We start from the raw sequence: 20844 nt of genomic DNA, 5'->3' as shown, positions 1-20844 counted from the left end.
CCATTTCCAATCAGCGCCCACTGTATGTTTTGTACTCAGCTGACTTTTCATGCTGTCTCTAAAGGAATGAAAGATTTTTTTCCAAGCACTAAGCTCACTTAGCTGATTGCTCCTTCCTGTGTTTCCAAAAAGGCCAAAGTAAATAACCCAGTGCTTCTTTTCACTGTAGACAAGCCATGATCTGCTTCTCTGTTGTCCATTTTTTATTTGGATGAAATAATAGCTGCATGAATCATGACAGCAGACAAGATAGAGGAGAGCAGGAGGCGGGGTTACCAATCTACTTGCTCTGGAGAGCAGAGTTCGCTGCTTTTATATGTTGTTGCCAAAGTCTCCAACAGCATGAAAAAGTCACTAGATTTGGCGCTATGAAAGTGCTAGAGGGGTCTGAAAAATCACTAAATATAGCGACAAAATGGTTTCCCGCCTTCTGTTTGGACCTTTCTGAACATGTGTAGCAAATGGACTGACCAAATATGGCGGACACTGGGGGTGGGGGGGCTGAAATACACTTAATGTTATAAGCATTCTGATGGCATTCTAGTGAAAGAATTTTTACTAAAAACATCATTAATGTGCACAAATATGGAATAGTTGTATAAACCATACATGTAAACAGAGCCTCTGGGGCCCCCAGGAACTTGGGCTCCTAGGCAGCTTCCTATGGTAAATACGCCCCTGGACACAAAACACAAACAAAAATTGGTCCAATCTCGCTCTGATTCTACCCCTCAGAACATATGGCTCATTAAATACATAAAGAACTTTTCAATAAAGAGCTTTGCAGCTGCTCATTTTAACGTTTATATCAATCAAATATTTATATATTATTGCTATAAAATCTGAAATAAACTACTATACTCATATAATCCGTATAAACTAAAACTAGTTTATTGGAAATGTTTTCATACTAATATATTATAATCAACCTCTCCCTGACCAAACATGATGAACTATCATCATCATTAGTTACTGCTTATTAAGTCACATTAACAGAAGTTTATTTATGTAAATTTAGGGCTAAAACAATTAATCGGATAAATGTATTATTGAAATAATAAATCATTTGATAATCTAATTAGTCATTACTTAGAGAAGATGTTCCCAAACGTTTTAGGCCGTGACCCTAAAAATAAAAAAGAGCCATCAAATTACATGTAGTTGTTTAACTCCATATTTATTTGTAATTATAAAGTAGCTCATTTATAATTGAACAAAAATTAAACACAAAAAAAAAAATCCAATTTAAACACATTCAAAATGTTTAATTTGGGTTTTTTTATGTAACATTTGTTTATTAATTTATTTTTCATTCATTTATTTTTAACTTTTGATTTATAAACCAATAAATGTTGCATCATGTTACAGTAATTTATATTGTTTTATAGTTTAGTCCTCCATATACGTATCTCATGGATCACATGAGATATCTGAGATCTACCCCTGCAGGTTTTAGATGCATCTTGGCTCCAACAGCTAAATGACTGAATTCAATTTAATTCAGTTTATTTCTATAGTGCCAATCCACAACTCATGTCATCTCAAGGCACTTTAAGTGGAAATAGAAAACACAGCTGTTTACAACCTTTTCAAATTGTCCTACATGCGCAGTGCAAAAATTCTGTCAGCGCAGATGCTGTACGGAGGGACACAGAAGCCCAAAATGATAGAATTTTGCTGTGGGATGGGTCACGCATAAATCAAGCATCAATATTTTTCCTGGGTGCGGTGAGTGAAAATTCTGTCCACACAGAAAGGTGCGGAAGCGTGTGGTAGACCAAGATGACGTGATTTCACTGTGCGGACCTCAAGCATAAATCACGCTTCATCATCCCAGTGGGCCTCAGCAGATGGCCGCTCACACTGAGCCTGGTTCTGCTGGAGGTTTCTTCATGTTATAAGGGAGTTTTTCCTCTCCACTGTCGCCACAAACATGCTTATTGTGAGGGATTGCCTTCGAGTCAATGAGTCGATGCAATCAACTGGTTTTCCTTAGATAGAAAACTTTGAATCAATCTGACTGGATGATCTGGTGAACACTTGTTGCGAATTAGTGCTATAGAAATAAACTGAATTGAACCTGAATTAAATGAAAAGTATATGTTAAGGGTTTCCTTCATAATTCATGCTAAGGTAAACACAGTTTACGAACGTTAAGTTTGGACCGGTTAAAAAGAGTTCTACAACAACAGTTTATACAGCATAGTTTTCCTAAATGTCTGGAAAATAGAATAAAAACTCTCCCTGTAGGATGAACAGATAAGATGAACGTCCCATGATGTGAGGCGTGGTGGTCGTATGGCCACATAAGCAGCAGGAGGGGCAGATGTTACAGCATTGCTCTGAATTTCAGAGGAATGATCTTGTTAAACATACTCAGCCATGCTAACGTTATGCAGAGAGGAAGCAGCTCACTGCTGATCCCAAACAAACCTGGAAACTAAAACTTCAACTCAAGCTGATTCATAAAAGCTCCGGTTCGATATATACGTTAACCTCCTATTTTTACTGAAATGTTTCTACTGCTGACACAGACACATTCTCCAACATGCACAATATCCAAAGCACAGAGAAAAACCTCCATTTTTTGACGCTGTCCTGCGTTGCTGCTGAGCTCTTACTAGCTGGGAGAATCAATCTTCTCTCTATTTGGATCAGATTATGTTTTTAATATCTCTGGCTTTACTCCTAATTCCTCCCAAGTAATTTTATTGTGCTCGCTGAGTGAACGAAAAAAAAAAAAAAAAAACGGGATGGAAATAACTGCAGGAAAAAAAGCTTTATAAATGAAAACCACATTAAACAAAAGCCTGCATAGTAATAAAGCTGTTTTTTTTTTACCAAAAGGCCCAAGATATTTGATAGTCTCACAGAAGTAAACACTAATATCTCAAATGTGTTTATAGCAATTATTTTCCGCTTTTAACGTCACACTTTAAAGTATTTTTGAATTAGCACAGGTTCATTGCTTGAAATAATATTTCTATAGATTTTATCTTCATGAAATGCAGCGACAGTCAAGTGTCTCCAGTCAGGTGCGGATTTAGGAAATTTGGGGCCTTAGGCAAAGACAGGCAGGGGGCCCTCTGAATTGAGAAGACGACACATAAAACATGATACCATGATACAGATACAAAAATTTTAATAGAATAGACATACATTACTTGTTCTACGTTTTGTTCCTCCCACCCTTGAATTAACCCAAACCTGACAGAGGAACAGACCCTCCTCAAAATGACACACAGGTGAAACATATATACTGGTTGATCACACCATTTGGACAAAAGAGGGGACCATAAAATACATTTACCTAAACAAAACTATAAAAATAGACCAAACTAATCAGTACAATGCTAAATAAGCAACCAATGAGGAAGAAGTCTTAAATAATTAAGGCCCCGTCCACACGAAGTCAAACCCTGGCCTAAACGCACAAATTTTCCATACGAAGCCGGCGTTTCGGGGGTCTGTAAACAATCTTTTTTTTATTAAGCCTTCAGAGTGGGAAGATTTTGAAACGCAGTTTTCGCGTTTCTATCTTTAAGCTCTGACCAAATTTTTTTTTTTACACGCATGCGTCATAGCGTCGCCTCTAAACACGCATGCACGACGCAATATCACAACAACAATGGCGCCGTACTGTTTTGAATGGTTGCTGCTCATGCTACTCACCCTGCTGTCGGGCTTACAACAGAATCTTCTTCTTCTGGAATATCTCCAGGAAGAACAGAGCAATATAGACGACATAGTTCATCACCTCGATTTGACTGAACCACGAAAATGGACCCGCAGGGCCATTTTCCGGTTTGGTTGTTGTATAAATATTACTGCGCATGCCCAACATTTCGTTGCCTGTTTTCGCCTATTTTTGCTTTGGCACCACAGCGCCACTTACAGGCCTGGCATACATTTTGCAGCGTTTTCATGCATTCGTGTGGTCGATCACATTTATTTTACGTCTCCGTCTTCACGACAAACGTTCTGGAAAATATTAGCGTTTCGTGTTCGTTTTGACTTCGTGTGGACGGGGCCTTCCCAAATTTAATTACAGAACAAAACCAAATAGAAAAACCTAAACCCTTCCTACACCCCTTCTAAAGTTGAATGGAAGAGTCCAACTAGGCCTCCATGTCATTGAATAGTGATGGTGAGAAGAACCCTCATGAGGCATTGATCCCTTTAGCCAAAATGCTTCAACCATCCCCACAGTTCATGAAGCTTCATTTGAACATCTCACCACCTACTGGTGGAGTGGAGAACTACAGTTAGTAATAAAATCTTATTTTTTGCAATTAATTTTCTCGTTTTTCCCATTTAAGTTCCTTTGAAATTTTAATGATTAGTGAGTATAATAAAAATCTTTTTGCAAGTTTTTTTTTGTGTGTGTAAAATTTATTAGAAGAGAACAATCTTTTAGGTTACAATGTTTTTCTTCCATGTTAGTGAAATAAGCTCAAGCAGACAGTAAAAGTGTTTAGCAAATTAGTCATTTTTATTCAAAGTAATAGTTTTCCACAGTTTTTGGTTTTAATCGGGTTGGAAATTTTCAGTGATGGGCAGTAGCGCCGCTACATGTAGCGAAGCTATTAGCTTAACTACATTTTCCAGTAGCTTGACTGTAGCGTCGCTGCTTTATTTATCAAGTAACGTTCCTGTAGCGACGTTATTGTTTTGATCAAGTAGCGACGTAGCGTCCACAAACGCTACAAAATCCAGGGCAAAACTAAGAAATGAAACCAGGTTTTCTATTTCTAAACAACAATCAGCCACAAAACTACTGTAAATAGCAGTTTCAGCTGACGCTCTTATAAGTGGCGTAGTAGCACAGGCACACTCAGTAGGGTTAAACAAGCGCACCCTTTCCGAGGCTGTCGTTCTATTGGCTGGAAAGGTTGCTAGGCAACGATCCAACTGCAGTCTGAGAGAGCAAAACAAATCTGCAAGCAGAGCCTACGGGTTTGCGAGCGTAACAGAGCGCGGTTTGTGCGCGAAGAGAAGGAGGCAAGCGAGAGGAGAAAATATCTGTGCAAGAGGGATTAAATCTGAGAGGAGAAACAAAGATTTGAGAAAGAAGAGAAAATATTTGAGAGAGAGCGCATGTTTTGAGTGTGAGCATTATAAGTTTTGAGAGCAAGAAGATGAAATTCTTTTCTCTAATTGAAGTTATGTGCTCTTGCATTATGGCAGGATAATTCTCCCATATCTATGTGCCACTAAGATACTCTAATTAGAGAGCAGTATTGAAACTTCCATATTGTATTTTCATGGCCTAGTTTACCTGACAGGATGTTTACATAAATCTGTTTTTAGGCTGTGCACAGATAAGATTTTTTATGGAGGAACAGCTCTACCGTATATAAAATAAATACATAAATAAATAAATGCTCAATAAATAAATAAATAAGCATTCAATTAATTGCCTCCAAAAATACAATGAATAAATATGTAGGTAGAAATTAAATTATATGGTGAGACATATATATATATGTATCTCTTAATTAGCTTCTTTATTTTTTCACCTTCTTTTGTAAACTGTTTTGTTTGTTACTTGAATCAACTGTTTAATTGAGGTCTTTTGTAGCGTTTTGTTTTCCCTAGAGATGTCCATTGAATGCAAACTCATAGCCATGTCTCGGTGTGTAGAACACTACACAGTACCTTTAATTTGGTTCTAATAACAGCAGATTGTTTACTAGTTTGTCTACTAGTAATTACTTTAGTTTTTATTTTAATATGCTGATCATAAAGCAATGTTTACACTGTGTTATGTCATTGGCTGATCTTTAATAAATATTTTAACCATTGCATCAGACTCATTTTGAACTGACATTAGGTTGGTACAACGTTAAGTAGCTTCTGATGTAGTTAAGCTACTTTTAACACATTAGTGTAACTTAGCTTGCTATAATTCTTTAGGTGGTAGCTTTTGTGTAGTGAAGCTTAATTTATTGTTGAGTAACTGATAGCTTAGCTCACTACACTGAACAAGTAGCTTGCCCAACACTGGAAATTTTGTTTCCTACCAATATTTGTGCTAAACCAACCAATCTAAATTGGCAGTGTTTTTACCCATTCTATATTTGTACTACGGCAAACCAATACAAATTAGTCACATCAGTCAAAATTCTTAAGTATAATCACTACTTTTAAAAGTCAAAGGTGGGTCTTGAACCAATAACCTCAGGAATTAAAGTCAATGTCTTACAGCTGACTCCACCAACATTGGTAACTAAAGGTAACAGGCATCAATAGTATTTAACACTAAAGTTACAACTGTATCCAGCGGCTTGCACAGATTTTGATCAATATATTGTTTGATCTAACTAAAATGGTTTTAACCAACTAGATTGGTTGTTTTTTCAACCAATCTATTCTTAGAATCTATCCACTCTATCCATCTGACAGCAGCTCTCCTACAAACTCCCACATCTTTACTGAATACTGAGGCTGTTTAAATGTTGAAGTTCCTGCGCTTTCTGAACCACTTCCTGAAGCGGTCACCTGGTATCACCGTAGCGAGACTTCGGATCTCATCAATATTGGCCCCTCCCCTAAATGAATCACGCCTTGGCACGTGCTTCAGGGAAATGCCCCCTCCATTACTAGACTTACGCCTCAAAGCCTCAGCTCATCTCATAACATCACTATCATTGAGGAGATTATTTGCAGCTGGGGCCTCCTTTCCTTTACTGGCCAACCTAAATGACATCCGCCCAGGAACCGGCAACTCAAGTAAGAAGTATATTAATTTAAACAAACAAGCAAGAAATGACAAAATAAGTCAACTAATTATGTGAATCCACATCGTCAACCAATCAAAGCAAAAAGTGAAATACAATACAGTTAAATATAAGAGATTTGTTTAATGTTAAATTATTACCAGACCATTTGGTGTGTGTTTGCACATGCGGCCATCACAGCAAAACCCAAATAGAACAATAACAGGATTAAGGCAAAACACACAAAAAAAAAATCTTAAAGAAAGCAAAAGAGAGAAGTATGATATGAAAGTAAATCAAATCAAATTAGACTTTTACACCAATTACCTGGGAGTTTACTTGGACTTTAACAAACCAATATGAGTAAGAAAAATACTTTTACTTCTTTTCTTCTGATGCAGATATGCAATATTTTGTATATTTGTGAATAAAAATGAAACAGTTGTGCAACCTATAAATATGTTTTCAGGGGAAATACCAAAGCTGGCGGTAATAAAGAGATTTCTGAACAAAGCGTTCCAAACCACCTTCCAGCTGATTAGAACCATAGAAGTCTACATCAGGCTCACCCAGCTTTCATATTGCATCTCCACCAGCTGTGAATCAATCCCATTTAGCTGTGGTAATTTGCTTCGCCTCAGGTCTTACCCCTTTGTAATGGACACGCTTGCATTAGCGCACACCTCCCCTGTCCTGGTCAGAGCACCATCTGAGTTCATCTGATTGGCTGAGCGGCTCCCAACCTGGTCAATTGCGATGTCAAATGGAGCTGAACCCGTTGCCAGATGGGGTCCTCTGCTGTTGCATCATGAACTGTTGAACCCAATCAGCACGTGAGCGTGTGAAGTATGAACGAATGGGGGGGGTGTCGCTGTGAAACGTGCCAGCTGATACATATGGTGGATCACTCAGGGGGGAAATAGCGCTTTAATACACCTGTGAGGTGATCGCCGGGGCACGAGCTGACAGGGAAATGTGAGCGCTGTCGTCTCCTGCGTGACCTCACAACGTTGTCCTGTAACCACAACATGATCCCTCGACAAGCTCAAATGTCTGGTTTCTGGTTACAGAGAGAAGAAAATAAAGTGGAAAATAGAAAAAAAACTGGGAGCACATATTTATATCTCCCCTTATTGTTTAAAACTAAATCGATGGGATACATTTCTAGCAGATAAACGTCATGTCTGCTACAAGTTTGTTGGTGGTGGGCGTGAACGCAGGAAGGATCCATCACACTCGCCATGTCTCTCACCCTATGATGGGGATGAAGTCTGGAGGAGAACTGATGGTTTCCTCCTGTGGACCCCCTTTATACCAAAACGCTGCCAATACGCCATTATACAGTAGCTGGAAGTTAGAAACACATTCAGCGCTCGTCTGGAACACATCAAATGTTTTTATATGCGTTGGAGAGAAGTTCTTGATAAGTTACACATAAGTTATGCACAAGTTACTCATAGGTTTGGCAGGCTTGGACTGGGAACGATTTTGGTTACATTACTCCATCTGTAATAGAGCAACTATAGGACCAGTTTGATATAACACAATTACATACAATATATATAATTAGGGGGTCCCCGCTTCATCTCACAATCAGTTTGGGAGTCCTTGGCCTGGAAAATGTTAAAGACGAAAAATCTAAAGAAAAAGATTTTTTACCCATAGACGGCCATCCTAAACTGCCAGATTAGGAAACATCCCAACCTGGTAACAATTCACGTCAGACAGGAAACGTTAGACTTTAGATGCAAAACCCCATCATGCACCGCAACATATTTATGAGAAAATATTCTAACATAAATTTGCCAAATATAAGAGGAAAATCGTAGTTTGGTTCAAATAAAGCATTTTAGTTTTCTTATCATTTAGTTTATTGAAAGGATTTTACAGTTTGAAGAAATAGAAAACTACACCATATGCCAACCATCATATAACTTACCTGGAAATTATGCCCCACATACGGCATATGCTGGCATCAAGGGTGTGACTTTGTGATGAAAGTTGGGGACATTCAGGTCCCCGATAAGTTCTAGAAAAGCATTCCTGTTTTACAATCTGCAGCTGGTGTTATTTGCAACAGTTTAATCATCTGTCATGTTTGGTTTAAGGTTTCTAACCCAAATGCAGAACACACGGACACAAGGGAAAAAGTTCAAAGGTTTATTGAAACAACACAATGAATAAAGAACAGATCCAAAGGGTTATCTGATCCAGGACAGGTCACGACTGGGTTCACTGCAAAGGGGGACAGAGTGGTTAGCAGAAGTCCAGGTATTTTGCAGAGTTTGAGAGTGCAGGTCTGTACCTGATCTGGATTTGAGCAGAGCGGCAGAGAGGGGGAACCAGGAGGGTCCACAAGCTGTCGGCAGGCAGAGGGCTTGGTGGAGGCAGAGCTTGGTTTGAGAGTTTGCAGGCAACAGGTTTGAGTTTCCCTTTCAGATTCTTCAGAGAGCGGGCAGGCAGGTCTTTGACAGGTTTGATTCTGCAGGGTTCTTCAGAGATCAGACTGACAGATTTCCAACAGAGAAACTCTTCCAGGTTTCTGGTTTCAGGCAGGTTCAACCTGGGAAGCAGAGAAGACAAAACAGATTAGGTTCAGGTTTTCTGGGAGTCAGAGATTGAGACAGGCAGGTTGGCTCAGGCTTGCTAACCATAACTGGCAAACACTCTGGCCCTGGAGTGTAGCTCTCCGCCTCCTTAAGTACTGGTCTCCTGATGAGCAAACGAGCCGCAGGTGATGAAGTCAGCTCCAGCTCCAGGAGACCTAGAACGCCCTCTGGTGGAGAAAAGTGGACAGACCTCCAGATCCCAACATCATCACTATTAATGGACGTTAGTTACACTTTCATTGGGCTAATTTTCCAAAAATGAGCTCAAACATATATTTATTGAATGCTTTCCTATTTTTGATAACACAAGAGAACCAATATATAGTGATATTTATATTTATAGATGTTAGAGAGATGCATTTTAGTGCATTACAAATATAGGATCCAAAAACATCAATCCATGAAAAATATAATTAATAAGAGCTGATTCCTATGCCAAGATCAATATATCCTGCATCCCTAGAAGTAACATTTCAATTCCATCCAGAAAGAAAAACTGGATATGCTGCATTTTAAATATAGCATAGCATATTTTTTTCTTGTAAACTTTCTGTTAAACTTGGAGATGTTTTTTATTGCATGTTGCATATCCCAGTAAATCTGTTTCACTTTTAAATCTGCAGTTCTCCCTGCTTCTCTCTGTGCTCTGCTTAAAAAGATTTATTGACCTCTTTACTAATATAACGATGCCAGAAACAAAATTTAGATATGTTGAAGCTCTGCAGTCCGATTCCGCAGATCAGATGTCTCAAAGCAACAGATCCGATTATGTTAGACCGAGATGCGGGCGGGGTTCCCGGGCCAGCCCCAGAGCTGACGGCTCTGTTTGAGTGCCCGGTGTGTTTCAACTACGTGCTGCATTGTAGTCGACCAAAATCCCGGACGATTTTAAATCCCTCCTGTATAAAAAGTAAGACATGTCCGGGAAAAAGAGGACATCTGGTCACCCTGTCCACACCAGTCCTTCAAAAAGTTACGCCTGTGGCTGGCATACTTTTGGAAATGTTGAACATGCTTAACATACTCACCGTATGTCGACCTGTTCCAGCGTGCTTCAGTGTGCTAATACATAAAACAAAACGTACCCATAACTCATCCAACTTACACTACCGTTCAAAAGTTTGGGGTCACATTGAAATGTCCTTTTTTTTTAAGGAAAAGCACTGTACTTTTCAATGAAGATAACTTTAAACTAGTCTTAACTTTAAAGAAATACACTATACATTGCTAATGTGGTAAATGACTATTCTAGCTGCAAATGTCTGGTTTTTGGTGCAATATCTACATAGGTGTATAGAGGCCCATTTCCAGCAACTATCGCTCCAGTGTTCTAATGGCTCTAACCAGAGTAGAAAAGGAAGTGGGAGGCTGCGTTGCACAACTCGGCAAGAAGATCAGTACATTAGAGTCTCTAGTTTGAGAAACAGACGCCTCACAGGTCGCCAACTGGCATCTTCATTAAATAGTACCCGCAGTAGCCTGTTTGTGCTGTCCTCTGAAGGGAGTAGCACACACTGTTGTTTCGAAATCTCCAATTTCTTAGCAATTTCTGGCATGGAATAGCCGTCATTTCTAAGAACAAGAATAGACTGTTGAGTTTCAGATAAAAGTTCTCTTTTTCTGGACATTTTAATGTTTAATTGACCCCACAAATGTGATGCTCCAGAAACTCAATCTGCTGAAAGGAAGGTCAGTTTTGTAGCTTCTGTAACGAGCTAAACTGTTTTCAGATGTGTGAACATGATTGCACAAGGGTTTTCTAATCATCAATTAGTCTTCTGAGCCAATGAGCAAACACATTGTACTATTAGAACACTGGAGTGATAGTTGCTCGAAATGTGCCTCTATAAACCTATGTTTGCACCAAAAACCAGAACTTTTGAACAGTAGTGTATGCCAGCATTATTGCCATCATTTTTTATACATCAGGCATACGCTGGTCTAAATCGTGAAGGTGTGACAGGGGCTTTGAGTAGGATTATCTAGAGATCTCTTCCCTTAGTTCCAAACAACCAACAAAACCTCCCACCAAAAAACAGCTCTATGAAGTTGTGATGAATCTAATGTGTGTAGATTCCTGTGTTTGCTGACTTTACTGACCGTTTTGATGGATGAATACCTCAGCAATCATGCAATTACTCCACTGAGGCCGACCCTTCAGTACTGATAACATTATTGTTTTAAATGTGCTCAGATTTGCTTTAGAAAATCAACATTCCTTTCAATGTGGCAATTTTTATGAAAACATTGAATAAATTGTTTTTATTAAATAGCACTCAACACCAGTTCAGCGTCTGTTTTTATAGAGAACTGCATCACTGTGCACTGAAGTCCTCAATTAAAATGTCTCTTTGTGATCCCTTTTAAAACGCATTGAGGGCAAAGTGGCGTTTCCTTTTCTAACATGGAAGCCTTGGACTGAGAGTGACAGATGTATTCTTCACAGATGAATTCCACGCATTCTTCAAATGCGTGGAAGGATGTAGAGGCTGTCTGTGAATGTGAATTTATAAGAACATCTTGTCGGTGCAGTTATTGAGGACTGCGGCGGCTATTACCAAGCGTGCCAAGGTTAGCAGCTTAAGCTTCTGCTTTGTTGTATTCCGCTGCCAACCTTGTGTTGGTTTTGCAGAGAGGGTGAAGATGAGAGACACAAGGGATTAAAGGAACTTCCACACAGCAGTGTTACTCTATTAATCGGCTGTCTTTGTCTATCCAGGTTGTAAAAAGAGTTAGGTCTGTGTGAGCGGGAGCATTTATGTGCTTTTAAATAAGCGGGGCAAAAAAAAAGGAGATAAAAAAATGAAAAGAGAAAAAAAGGGACTTTTAACAACACTTTATTTACATATTTCAACACATATAAACAACTGACGTGAAACAAGTGTCAGTTAAAAATCACCACTAATGTATAAACAAAAAGTTTCAGCTAAAAATCTTTAAATGATGAGCTTTTTAAGTTGTAGTTGTCCTTCATTTGACACAGAACATAAAATGTTGTTAAAACCCCACAGCTGAATAAAATCCTCCATGTTCTGTGTGTCTCAGTGGAAGAGAAACTCCAGCCTTATTCTGGGTTTAACCTTCCACAGAGCCACAGCATTAAGGTGAGCTCCCTCCTGCAGTCTGTTTCTGCAGGACAGGTAAACGGCCATCTTTGTTTCAACGATTAAACAATTTAAAAGTCGGGCCTTTGGTTTATTTCTTCTATTTTTGCAAACTCCTGTACAAAAAACGTTGGTACAAAACGTCCGGCAAGACTAAAAAACACAAATTAAAAGGCTAAAAATGGTCTTCAGTCTTGTGCATTCCATAAAAACCTGGAAAACGTTTTCAGACGTGCAGAAAGGACACTCATTTAAGACACCCTGATTAATAACCGATAAAAAAAAGTTTGTGGCGATGGTACCCTGTGAAATCCTCCATTGGAGATCACCAGTTTGTTTTTTGATTGGAGGCTTGCATAAAGTCCTCCACCGGGTGGATTTTCCATGAAGTTTTTCAGTCCAGATGCAGACTTCTGCCGGTTCTGAAGATGTCAATGGTTAATGACTTTTGGAAAAAGGAGTTAAAAAAGGAGAAAAAATAGAAAGAAAGAAAAAGGAGAAAAAAAAAGGAGGAAAAAAAAAAGAATCTAGAGTTATAGTTGCTTTTCAACCTGGTTTATCCTTCAACTTTTTGCTTTTCTCCATTTTACATTTCAACAGGTCCAGTTCCAGTGTTTGTAAAATATTTTTCTGTAATTTTCTAACATTTTCTCTTTTCTTTTTCACAGAGTTTTGGCTGTTTGACAGCTATGATGGTTCCTTGAATCACATGTTGTCTTTCACAGTACTTGAACTTTATGGTCTGACTCAGGGGCGCCGCCAACATTGATATATATATATATATATATATATATAATAACTAGAACCAGAAAACAACTAGAATGAAACAAAATGGAAATAAAACCTATGAGACGACCCAGAATCAAATTTTAACTGAAAACTTAAAAATAAAACCTAAACAGAACCAAAAAGTCCAGAAAGGGCAAAAACCTGAAAAAAAGGACAAAGGAGAATTTTATTTTCATCATCATTTTAACCCCATGGAGGTTCCCACCTCCCATGGATAGAAAGCTGAGCATCATCTAATGATTTTAGCTTTTACAGAAGCAGCATCTTTAAACCCGGTTTGTGTTGTGATATTTAATACAATAATGATCTTTCAGGTGTACACCTCTTCAATAAACTATAATTGTTCAGCCCTCTTTAACTGTCGTCGGGTAAAATTTGGTGTTTAGAAAAGCGGCTGAATAAAAAGAGTCACTTAGCACAAACACAATACAGTTAATCTTAAAGGTTTTGTCTCACATTATTATACGCTACAAAGAGGTTGTTAAATTTTCCATGAAAACTGTTTCTCTATTCAAACCATGTTGATCCTTTTTGCACCAATTTACACACATTTACACAAGGAGCTCCATTCCTTCCTCCTCCTTCCCAATCATTCACCCTCTTGTTATTGTCTGATGCTATTTAAGTACCTGATGCAGATGTTTCTAATCTCTGCTTGGTTTTTTGTTTATTGTTGGCTGTTTTGGAACCATGAAAAAAGTTGAGGCTCACATACTGAGGGGATCCAAAGTTGCGCGATTCCATGATTTCACAGTGAATTCAAAACATCCTGTAAACACAAAAATGAACCTGACACACAAAGAATAAATGCTGCAAAACAACTTCAAGTTAGGACAAGATAAAATTACAGAGAATAGAAAGCAACAAAATGGAAACCTGCTGCAAATACCAAACCGGCTACAAAAACATAAATGATGCATAAATGCTGCATGTAGCAAAAATAGCTGCGAGTTAAGAAAAGCTGCAGATTAAACAGAAACATAATGGAAGAATGAAAGACCACCAGGGACCAGAACAGAGTTTACTATGAATAAATGTTAAAGGGTCAAACTCTTATTATAAAACAGAAATGGGATGCCATCCAGAGAACATCTAGAGCAGAGGTCAGGTATTAGAGGACCGCGGTCCGGATCCGGACCCAACCTGATTTAAAACATTTATAAATTACCACATGTTGTCCAACAACAGAGTCTGACCCTGAGATCCCACATCCTCTGTCTTCACTCCGCCCCGCTGCGCTCCAGACCAGATGCAAAGTAAAGCCTACAGCCTCCGCTTTGCTTCTGTCTTCCTCCCCTCCGACGTTCTCAGAGCTATTATTATTAAATTAATTGGAGCAAAACGTGCAGAAATGAATGCTTAATTTAATATGATATATGATATAATCCCCACCATCATCATCCAGCAGATGTTCAGTTTCTGCTCAAATATTTTCGTTTTGTTGTGAATTTTTGTAACGAATAACTAGGATCATCCATGGTTTGTATGAACTATGTTTATTTTCTGCTCCCAAACTCAGCATCTCTTCATCCAGGCCTGAGATGAGAAGTTTGTTTTGAAGTTGTGAGAGGTGCTCTTGGGTGTTTTGACTGGATTTGATGAAAATTTTAAGCCTCTTAGTATAAAACAAATATTTTGATTGAGATGAGAAATCTGCTTCCTGGTATGTTGAAGAACCAATAGTTTGCATCCAAACATTTAATTAAACGGTCTTAGTTTTTGGAAATATATAAGCTCACGAATGAGCCTGGAATGGCTTGAGAATGGCTTTGTCTCCATTCCAACCCAGGTTTAAAGCCTTGCAGGGCAGCCTAAAGCCCACTGCTCTCATTAAGAAAGAAAAAAGAAAGAAAAACGGTCAGTTCAGGTGTTTTACAAACATTTTCTTTTCTTTTTTTCTACATTTTTTTTTTTTAAGTCAATGTATAACATGGATGCATAAAAACTAATTTTATTTCAATGTTAAATTCTGTTTAAAGTAAGAGATTATAATTGAAAATGTCTCCGGACCTTTACTGGTTGATGATTTTCTTTATTCGGACCCTGCGGCGGAGGGGCAACGGAGCGCATGTGGTTTGCATGCAACTTTTACCAGTTCCAGGATAAAATCTCTGCATGAGACGGTGACGTTCAAGCAGCGTTTACAGCTGCTATGTCCAGGAGAATAATACAGCCACAGGCCACCTTCACGTTGGAGCTTTTACAGAATACTTTCTAATCATCTGATCAAACATAATACTGTTGTAATGAATGAAATTGAAAGTGATTATCCAAAGAGTTTTAGGTAGAATGTATGTTGCTAGGCAATGGTACCGAACATCAGTCAACCGCAGAAAGAATTTACAATGTCAAAATGACGTCAAAATTAGGGGTGAAGGCCATTACAGCCTTCACCCATCAAAATGACGGCTATAGTAGATTGAAAATGGTTAAAATTAACAATTTTGGTTTTTCTGTTTTTATTTTATTTAAAAGAAAAAAAAAACTATGTGAAAATGAAGAAAATACAGAAACAGGAAAAGTCGGTTAACATGAGCAAAATATGATTCATGTAAATAAAGTTCTTTCCATTTAAAATCTCAGAACCATCAAAATGACAGACTTGGTAGTTCTGGTGTTGATGAGGTTGCAAACCTGTGGCAATGTCTCATTGAACACAGGGGAGGCTGAACCTCGTTAAATGCAAAATGTGTATCAACTTCATAAATGTAAACGTCTAAATAAACGTCTTCATCTTTCACGAGAGGGATTTTTTTTCTACCTCAATTCAAGATAGAAAAAGACAAATATTATATTTAATGTTTTTTTTTTTTATTATTATTTTTTATTAAATCTTACCTCCAGCTCTATGGCTTAGAACCTCATCTTTCTTTTACAACGGCTCTCAAACTGCCAGTAGAAAACCTCATTTTTTTGTTTCTATCATTGTTTCTGTTTACAGCTGTTGCCATTGCTGCAGCTTTTCTCCTTTGCATGATTATTTCAAGTTGTGCTTTGGTCTAATTTCTGATTTGTCTAATTTTTAAGTTTTGCAGGACTGTTGCTTTTAATTCATGCTTTTAAGGGGCGTCTGCACCACACAGCCACAATATTTAACGCCTTTAATGAGGCATATCTAATGTATTTCACTCTAAAAAGAGAAAGCAGCTTCAACCTAAATTAATTGTTCCAGTTCGTTAGAAATAATTGAATTAGGTTCATCCAACCTCACTTTTTTAAGATGGCTTAACTTTTTTTTAACCTATAAGCAAAATAAAGGAGTTGTATTTTCTTTTTAGAGGGTGTATCCTTCACCAAACCAAAAAATAGTCAAATTTTTTCGCTCCTTTGTGGGAAAGGTTTTTGCTTTGGATGCATTTTATCCTTTTAACAGTTCTACAAGTATGCTGAAAAAAATAATGCTACTGTATTTTGGCATTTATTTATATTTTTTTAACACAATTTTTTATCGTGTTAGCAGGGTAGGACATAAAACAATTGTATTAAAGTAACTAAATGTGATTAAGTAAATGACAAATGCGGTAGCATTATTTTTTCAGAATAAAACTACTTCAACTATTTAAAGTTCTGAAGTTCTCTTCAGTTTAACCTTCATAACCTCCATGAATTTGATTTTCTTTCTTGAAATTTTCAGTCATTTCCTCACATGTTGATTAACCTTCCCCTGTAGTGACTAATGTTTGGTTTTAGTGCATGAATCTATGTGTTAATTAATGCTGCATGGACTGTTTCGGTTTTTCTGTGTTTAATTAACTCAGTTCGCTGAATTTGTACCACTGATATGACTTTGTGCATTTTTGTGCGTTCCTGTGTTTGTGTATGCGTGGACGCTCAGGTGCCTCCACCCAGGATTCAGACGCCATGGAGCCAGAGAAGCAGGTGGACGGCACAGTAAAGATGGCAGGCGTGATCGCTGGGATCCTCATGTTCATCATCATCCTCCTCGGAGTCATCCTCACCTTCAAGCGCAGGTATGGAACGAAGCTAAACTCCAGATGAGGAGAAGCAGTGTAGAGACCTCTGCACATGGGAAGTGGGCTGGTTGATGGAAAGGAGTATTTCATGAAAGTATTAAATGAAAGATATGAACCAAAGCTGGTTCCATAGAAGCACAGAAAAACAGCACATAGAGAACTCAGCATCCTTACTGTCCCTTTCAACCGTAGTGAGGATTCAATCAGCTCTCCGTTAAAATAAGGATCAGAAATATGAAGGGAATTTTGATCTATTATTGTTGCAAAGAACACATTTTTAAAATGAATATTTGAAAACCAAAAAAAATAAAAACGGAAAATGAAACTAAGAACTCCTTAATGAATAAAATAGGTTTGCTCTTTTTTTATTTATTTCAAGTTTCACAAAAATATATATTTTTTTCAGATTTCGTTTTTTTAAACTTAACTTATTTCATTTCGTTTTTTAGATTTTTATATTCTCTAATTTCGTTTTTTTCCCCCCTCTTTTTTCAGATTGATCTTTACAGGTTTTATTTTCAAATTGTATTTCTTAGATCAGATTCTCAAATGAGTCTTTGCTCTAGAGGAAAGCCCACAACCAGATTTAATAAGAATGCAATTTATTTCAAATATATATCTGAAAAATGTTTTTTGAGCAACTGAAAAAATAAATAGAAAAATAAAGATCACATTTATAATTTTCTGTCACAGTAGGGTGGAGGTTTGACTTGACCACAATATAGACACTGAAGCTGAAGTGGCTTCTTTAAGATTTTATAACAAAAACTGTAACAGAAGCAGAAATCCAAATCATAAATCCACAAAAACTTAGAACAAGGAATACTCACAAAAAAGGGGCAAAGAAATTACGACAAAAGAAAACTAAGCAAACATGCAAAACATGGATCAAAGTGAAAATGAAAACTAAAAAAGAAAACTTAAACAGAACCAAAACCGTGGCATTTTGTAAAAAATAAAATATGGAAATGCATTTCTATACAGTTAAAATTGGATGAAAATAAATATAGAGTACAATAGAATGGAATAGAATAGAAAATCCCTCCATTGTCCCACAATGGGGAAATTCTGGTGTTTACAGCAGGAAAAAGATGATAGAAGAAAAAATGGTCACACAAAAAAAATATATATATAAGAATAACACAATAGTGAAGAGTTTAAAATAAACTATAAAATACTGTATTGTAAAGTGTTGTAACAATATAGTATAAAAAAATGAAATTAAATTAAATATAAAAAATTTGAAACAATAATTTTGTCAAATTTGGTTACTCTGAAAACTACAATTTGTGCTTTTTCCAACCTCCCTTGGAAAAAGCTCCCTGAAAAAAAAAATTGTTTTTGAAACATTTTGATCTGTTCCTTTTTCTTCTTTTTAGTTCCCTTTCAGGGCTTCCATGCTTTTTAAGTTGTTCACAATTTTTCAACCCAACAAAGTCATTTTAAGGCACTTGACATAACAAGCAGGTCTCAGTAAAAACTAAAAATAAAATTGATTTAGGATTTTTAGTGTGATTTCTGGATCACCTTTTTTTCAAACAAAATTTTTTTATTGCAACAATAATGGAACAATATTCCCTCCATAGAGATATCTCCGATTCAATTAAAACACAAAGAATCAAACTTCTGTAAATAACTTGGTTTATTGTGTTGTTATTGGGTCCATTCACATGGCGCTGTCTTGGCTGTTTCTTACCAAGGCTGCAAACCCATGGCTAGCATGGCGCGATCCTCAGGGTGGAAATGATGTCCTAATGATGTCTGGGAGGGTTCAGCCAGATTGGGTGCCATGACACCGCTGCCTTGTGTCATAAGATTGCCGCTTATGACAGACGCCCTGTGGTGCAGAATAATGTCTTGTGGTGGCAGAATTAATGGCGGTAATGGCCTTCACCCTGAAGACAGTTTTGCAAATTTATCATTAAAAGTGACGGCGCCTTTAGACCGTTAAGGTTTTACATTTAGGATTAACAAGGAGAGTAAACCAGCCTGAATGTTGAAGATTCATGGAAACACCTGCACAATATGTGTGACTTGGCCGCTTTAAGGAGCCACAGCTTCCTATGTGCAAAGGGCAGAAAGCTGCCATGTGTGAGATTTAAAAACATATTTAGCTTTTTCACCTCTGATTAGACCTATGGTGGCCTCTGTGGGTCAATTTGTGTCCAAACCTTAACATTTGGAAGGAAATAGAGTGAAAGGTCCTGTCATCCAAGAGGCTTTATTGTCTACAGGAGATTCATTCACTTATTTTACAACTGATAATTATTTTATTTAACGTCAACAAGTCAGAAAAAAAGAAAAAAACAAAGAGTTATTTCCTTTAAATTGTTCAGCAGGACCTTTTACAGGAATCTCAGTCAAAAATTTTATCAGATTTTTGGACCAAATTCTTTGCCATATAAAATAATTCTGTATAAAATACAAACTACCTGCAATCTTGATGTTTTTCATGTCATTAATTGCAAAAAAAACAAAACAAAAACAAATGTAAATTTGATGGTTGTTTGAAATGTCATAGCCGTTAGGGACAGAGCTTATAGATCTGTGTCCTCATTAGGCCCTTCTATCTGTTTAGTGACGTAAGAAAAAGCAAAACCTCAAAACCTTATGTTTATATACAGGAAAAATAAAAAATCAGAGCAGAGAATGAGACTAAATAAAATAAGACAAGTTAAATCTATTGATCTTTTGTTCAGGCTTCAGGTTCAGAGTTAAACACATTCCTACGTCCTCTAGGCTGAACTTGCACAGCAGCTGCCTCCATCGCCGTCTCTCTTCCCCTCACTCTTTACTCCATTATTCCCTCATTCTGCTCACGCTCTGTGTTTGATTTCTGTTTGGTGTTTGATGGAATAATCATTTTTGGTTTTTAGATATTTTCCCATTTCACTAACAGGTGTTACTGTAAATATTTAAGTTTTACTGAAAATGCAGATTGTTTCCTCTGAACATCTACATTCTAAAATATGTGGAACCTGATGAACGGTTTATGTTTACAGAAGAAAAACTGAAAATATGTCACATAAAATGTTTAAATATAGCTTAAGAAATAATTTGTGTAAAAATCCAAAGCATTAAAGATTACATAATTGCTTTTATCAGCACATTGGCAAAGTGGAATTCTACGGAATCCCTGAAAATTAAGTAAAGAAAAATATCACACACCAGAATATTAAAAAAGCAGGTAGGAAAAAAAAAAAAAAACAGACTAGCCTATAGTTATTATTTTTGTTTAATTTATTTTGTTAAGCCTTGAAGGTATATGATTATCAAGAGAAATTTCATTTGTAGGGGTTTATTTTATAAGCTTTATTATTGTATTATTTTACTCTGCCACAAGAGGTACTGGAGTAAAACAAGCGCTCTATTACTGAAATGTTTAGTTGAAATCAAATATTGGTTAATTTCCCAAAATCTATTTTTCTATTAACACTTAATAAAAAAAATAAAAAGAAGTTTGATGAAAGATAATTGGCCAAAATTTGGGGTTGATTGAGTGATTTATCAGTTGATTAAATCATTGATTTATAGGTGTCGGAGTGCAGGCTGCAGGGATCGAACCTGGTACTTGCAATCTTGTCAGAGGACAAGTGCAATGCACTTACCACTAGGCCAACGCTCTAGCCTCGTGAGACCATCCTGATCT

The 20844-nt window shown here is 37.2% G+C and overlaps 1 protein-coding gene across 15 annotated transcripts in view; it reads left to right on the top strand.

The window, feature by feature from the left end:
• Window positions 1-20844, top strand: part of ptprt (protein tyrosine phosphatase receptor type T) — a 471678-nt gene that overhangs the window by 284365 nt on the left and 166469 nt on the right. For all 15 annotated transcript variants that reach the window (XM_038297556.1, XM_038297553.1, XM_038297554.1 and 12 more), the window contains one exon: window positions 17057-17192. In XM_038297556.1, the coding sequence (XP_038153484.1) occupies window positions 17057-17192 (136 nt within the window). The remainder of the gene's footprint in view (window positions 1-17056; window positions 17193-20844) is intronic.

Source organism: Cyprinodon tularosa, unplaced genomic scaffold (genome assembly GCF_016077235.1).
Source record: "Cyprinodon tularosa strain WSP-4 unplaced genomic scaffold, ASM1607723v1 ctg390, whole genome shotgun sequence".
NCBI classification, from domain to species: Eukaryota; Metazoa; Chordata; class Actinopteri; order Cyprinodontiformes; family Cyprinodontidae; genus Cyprinodon; species Cyprinodon tularosa.
The sequence above is the reverse complement of the archived record's forward strand: the minus strand, read 5'-3'. Positions and strand labels throughout refer to the sequence as shown.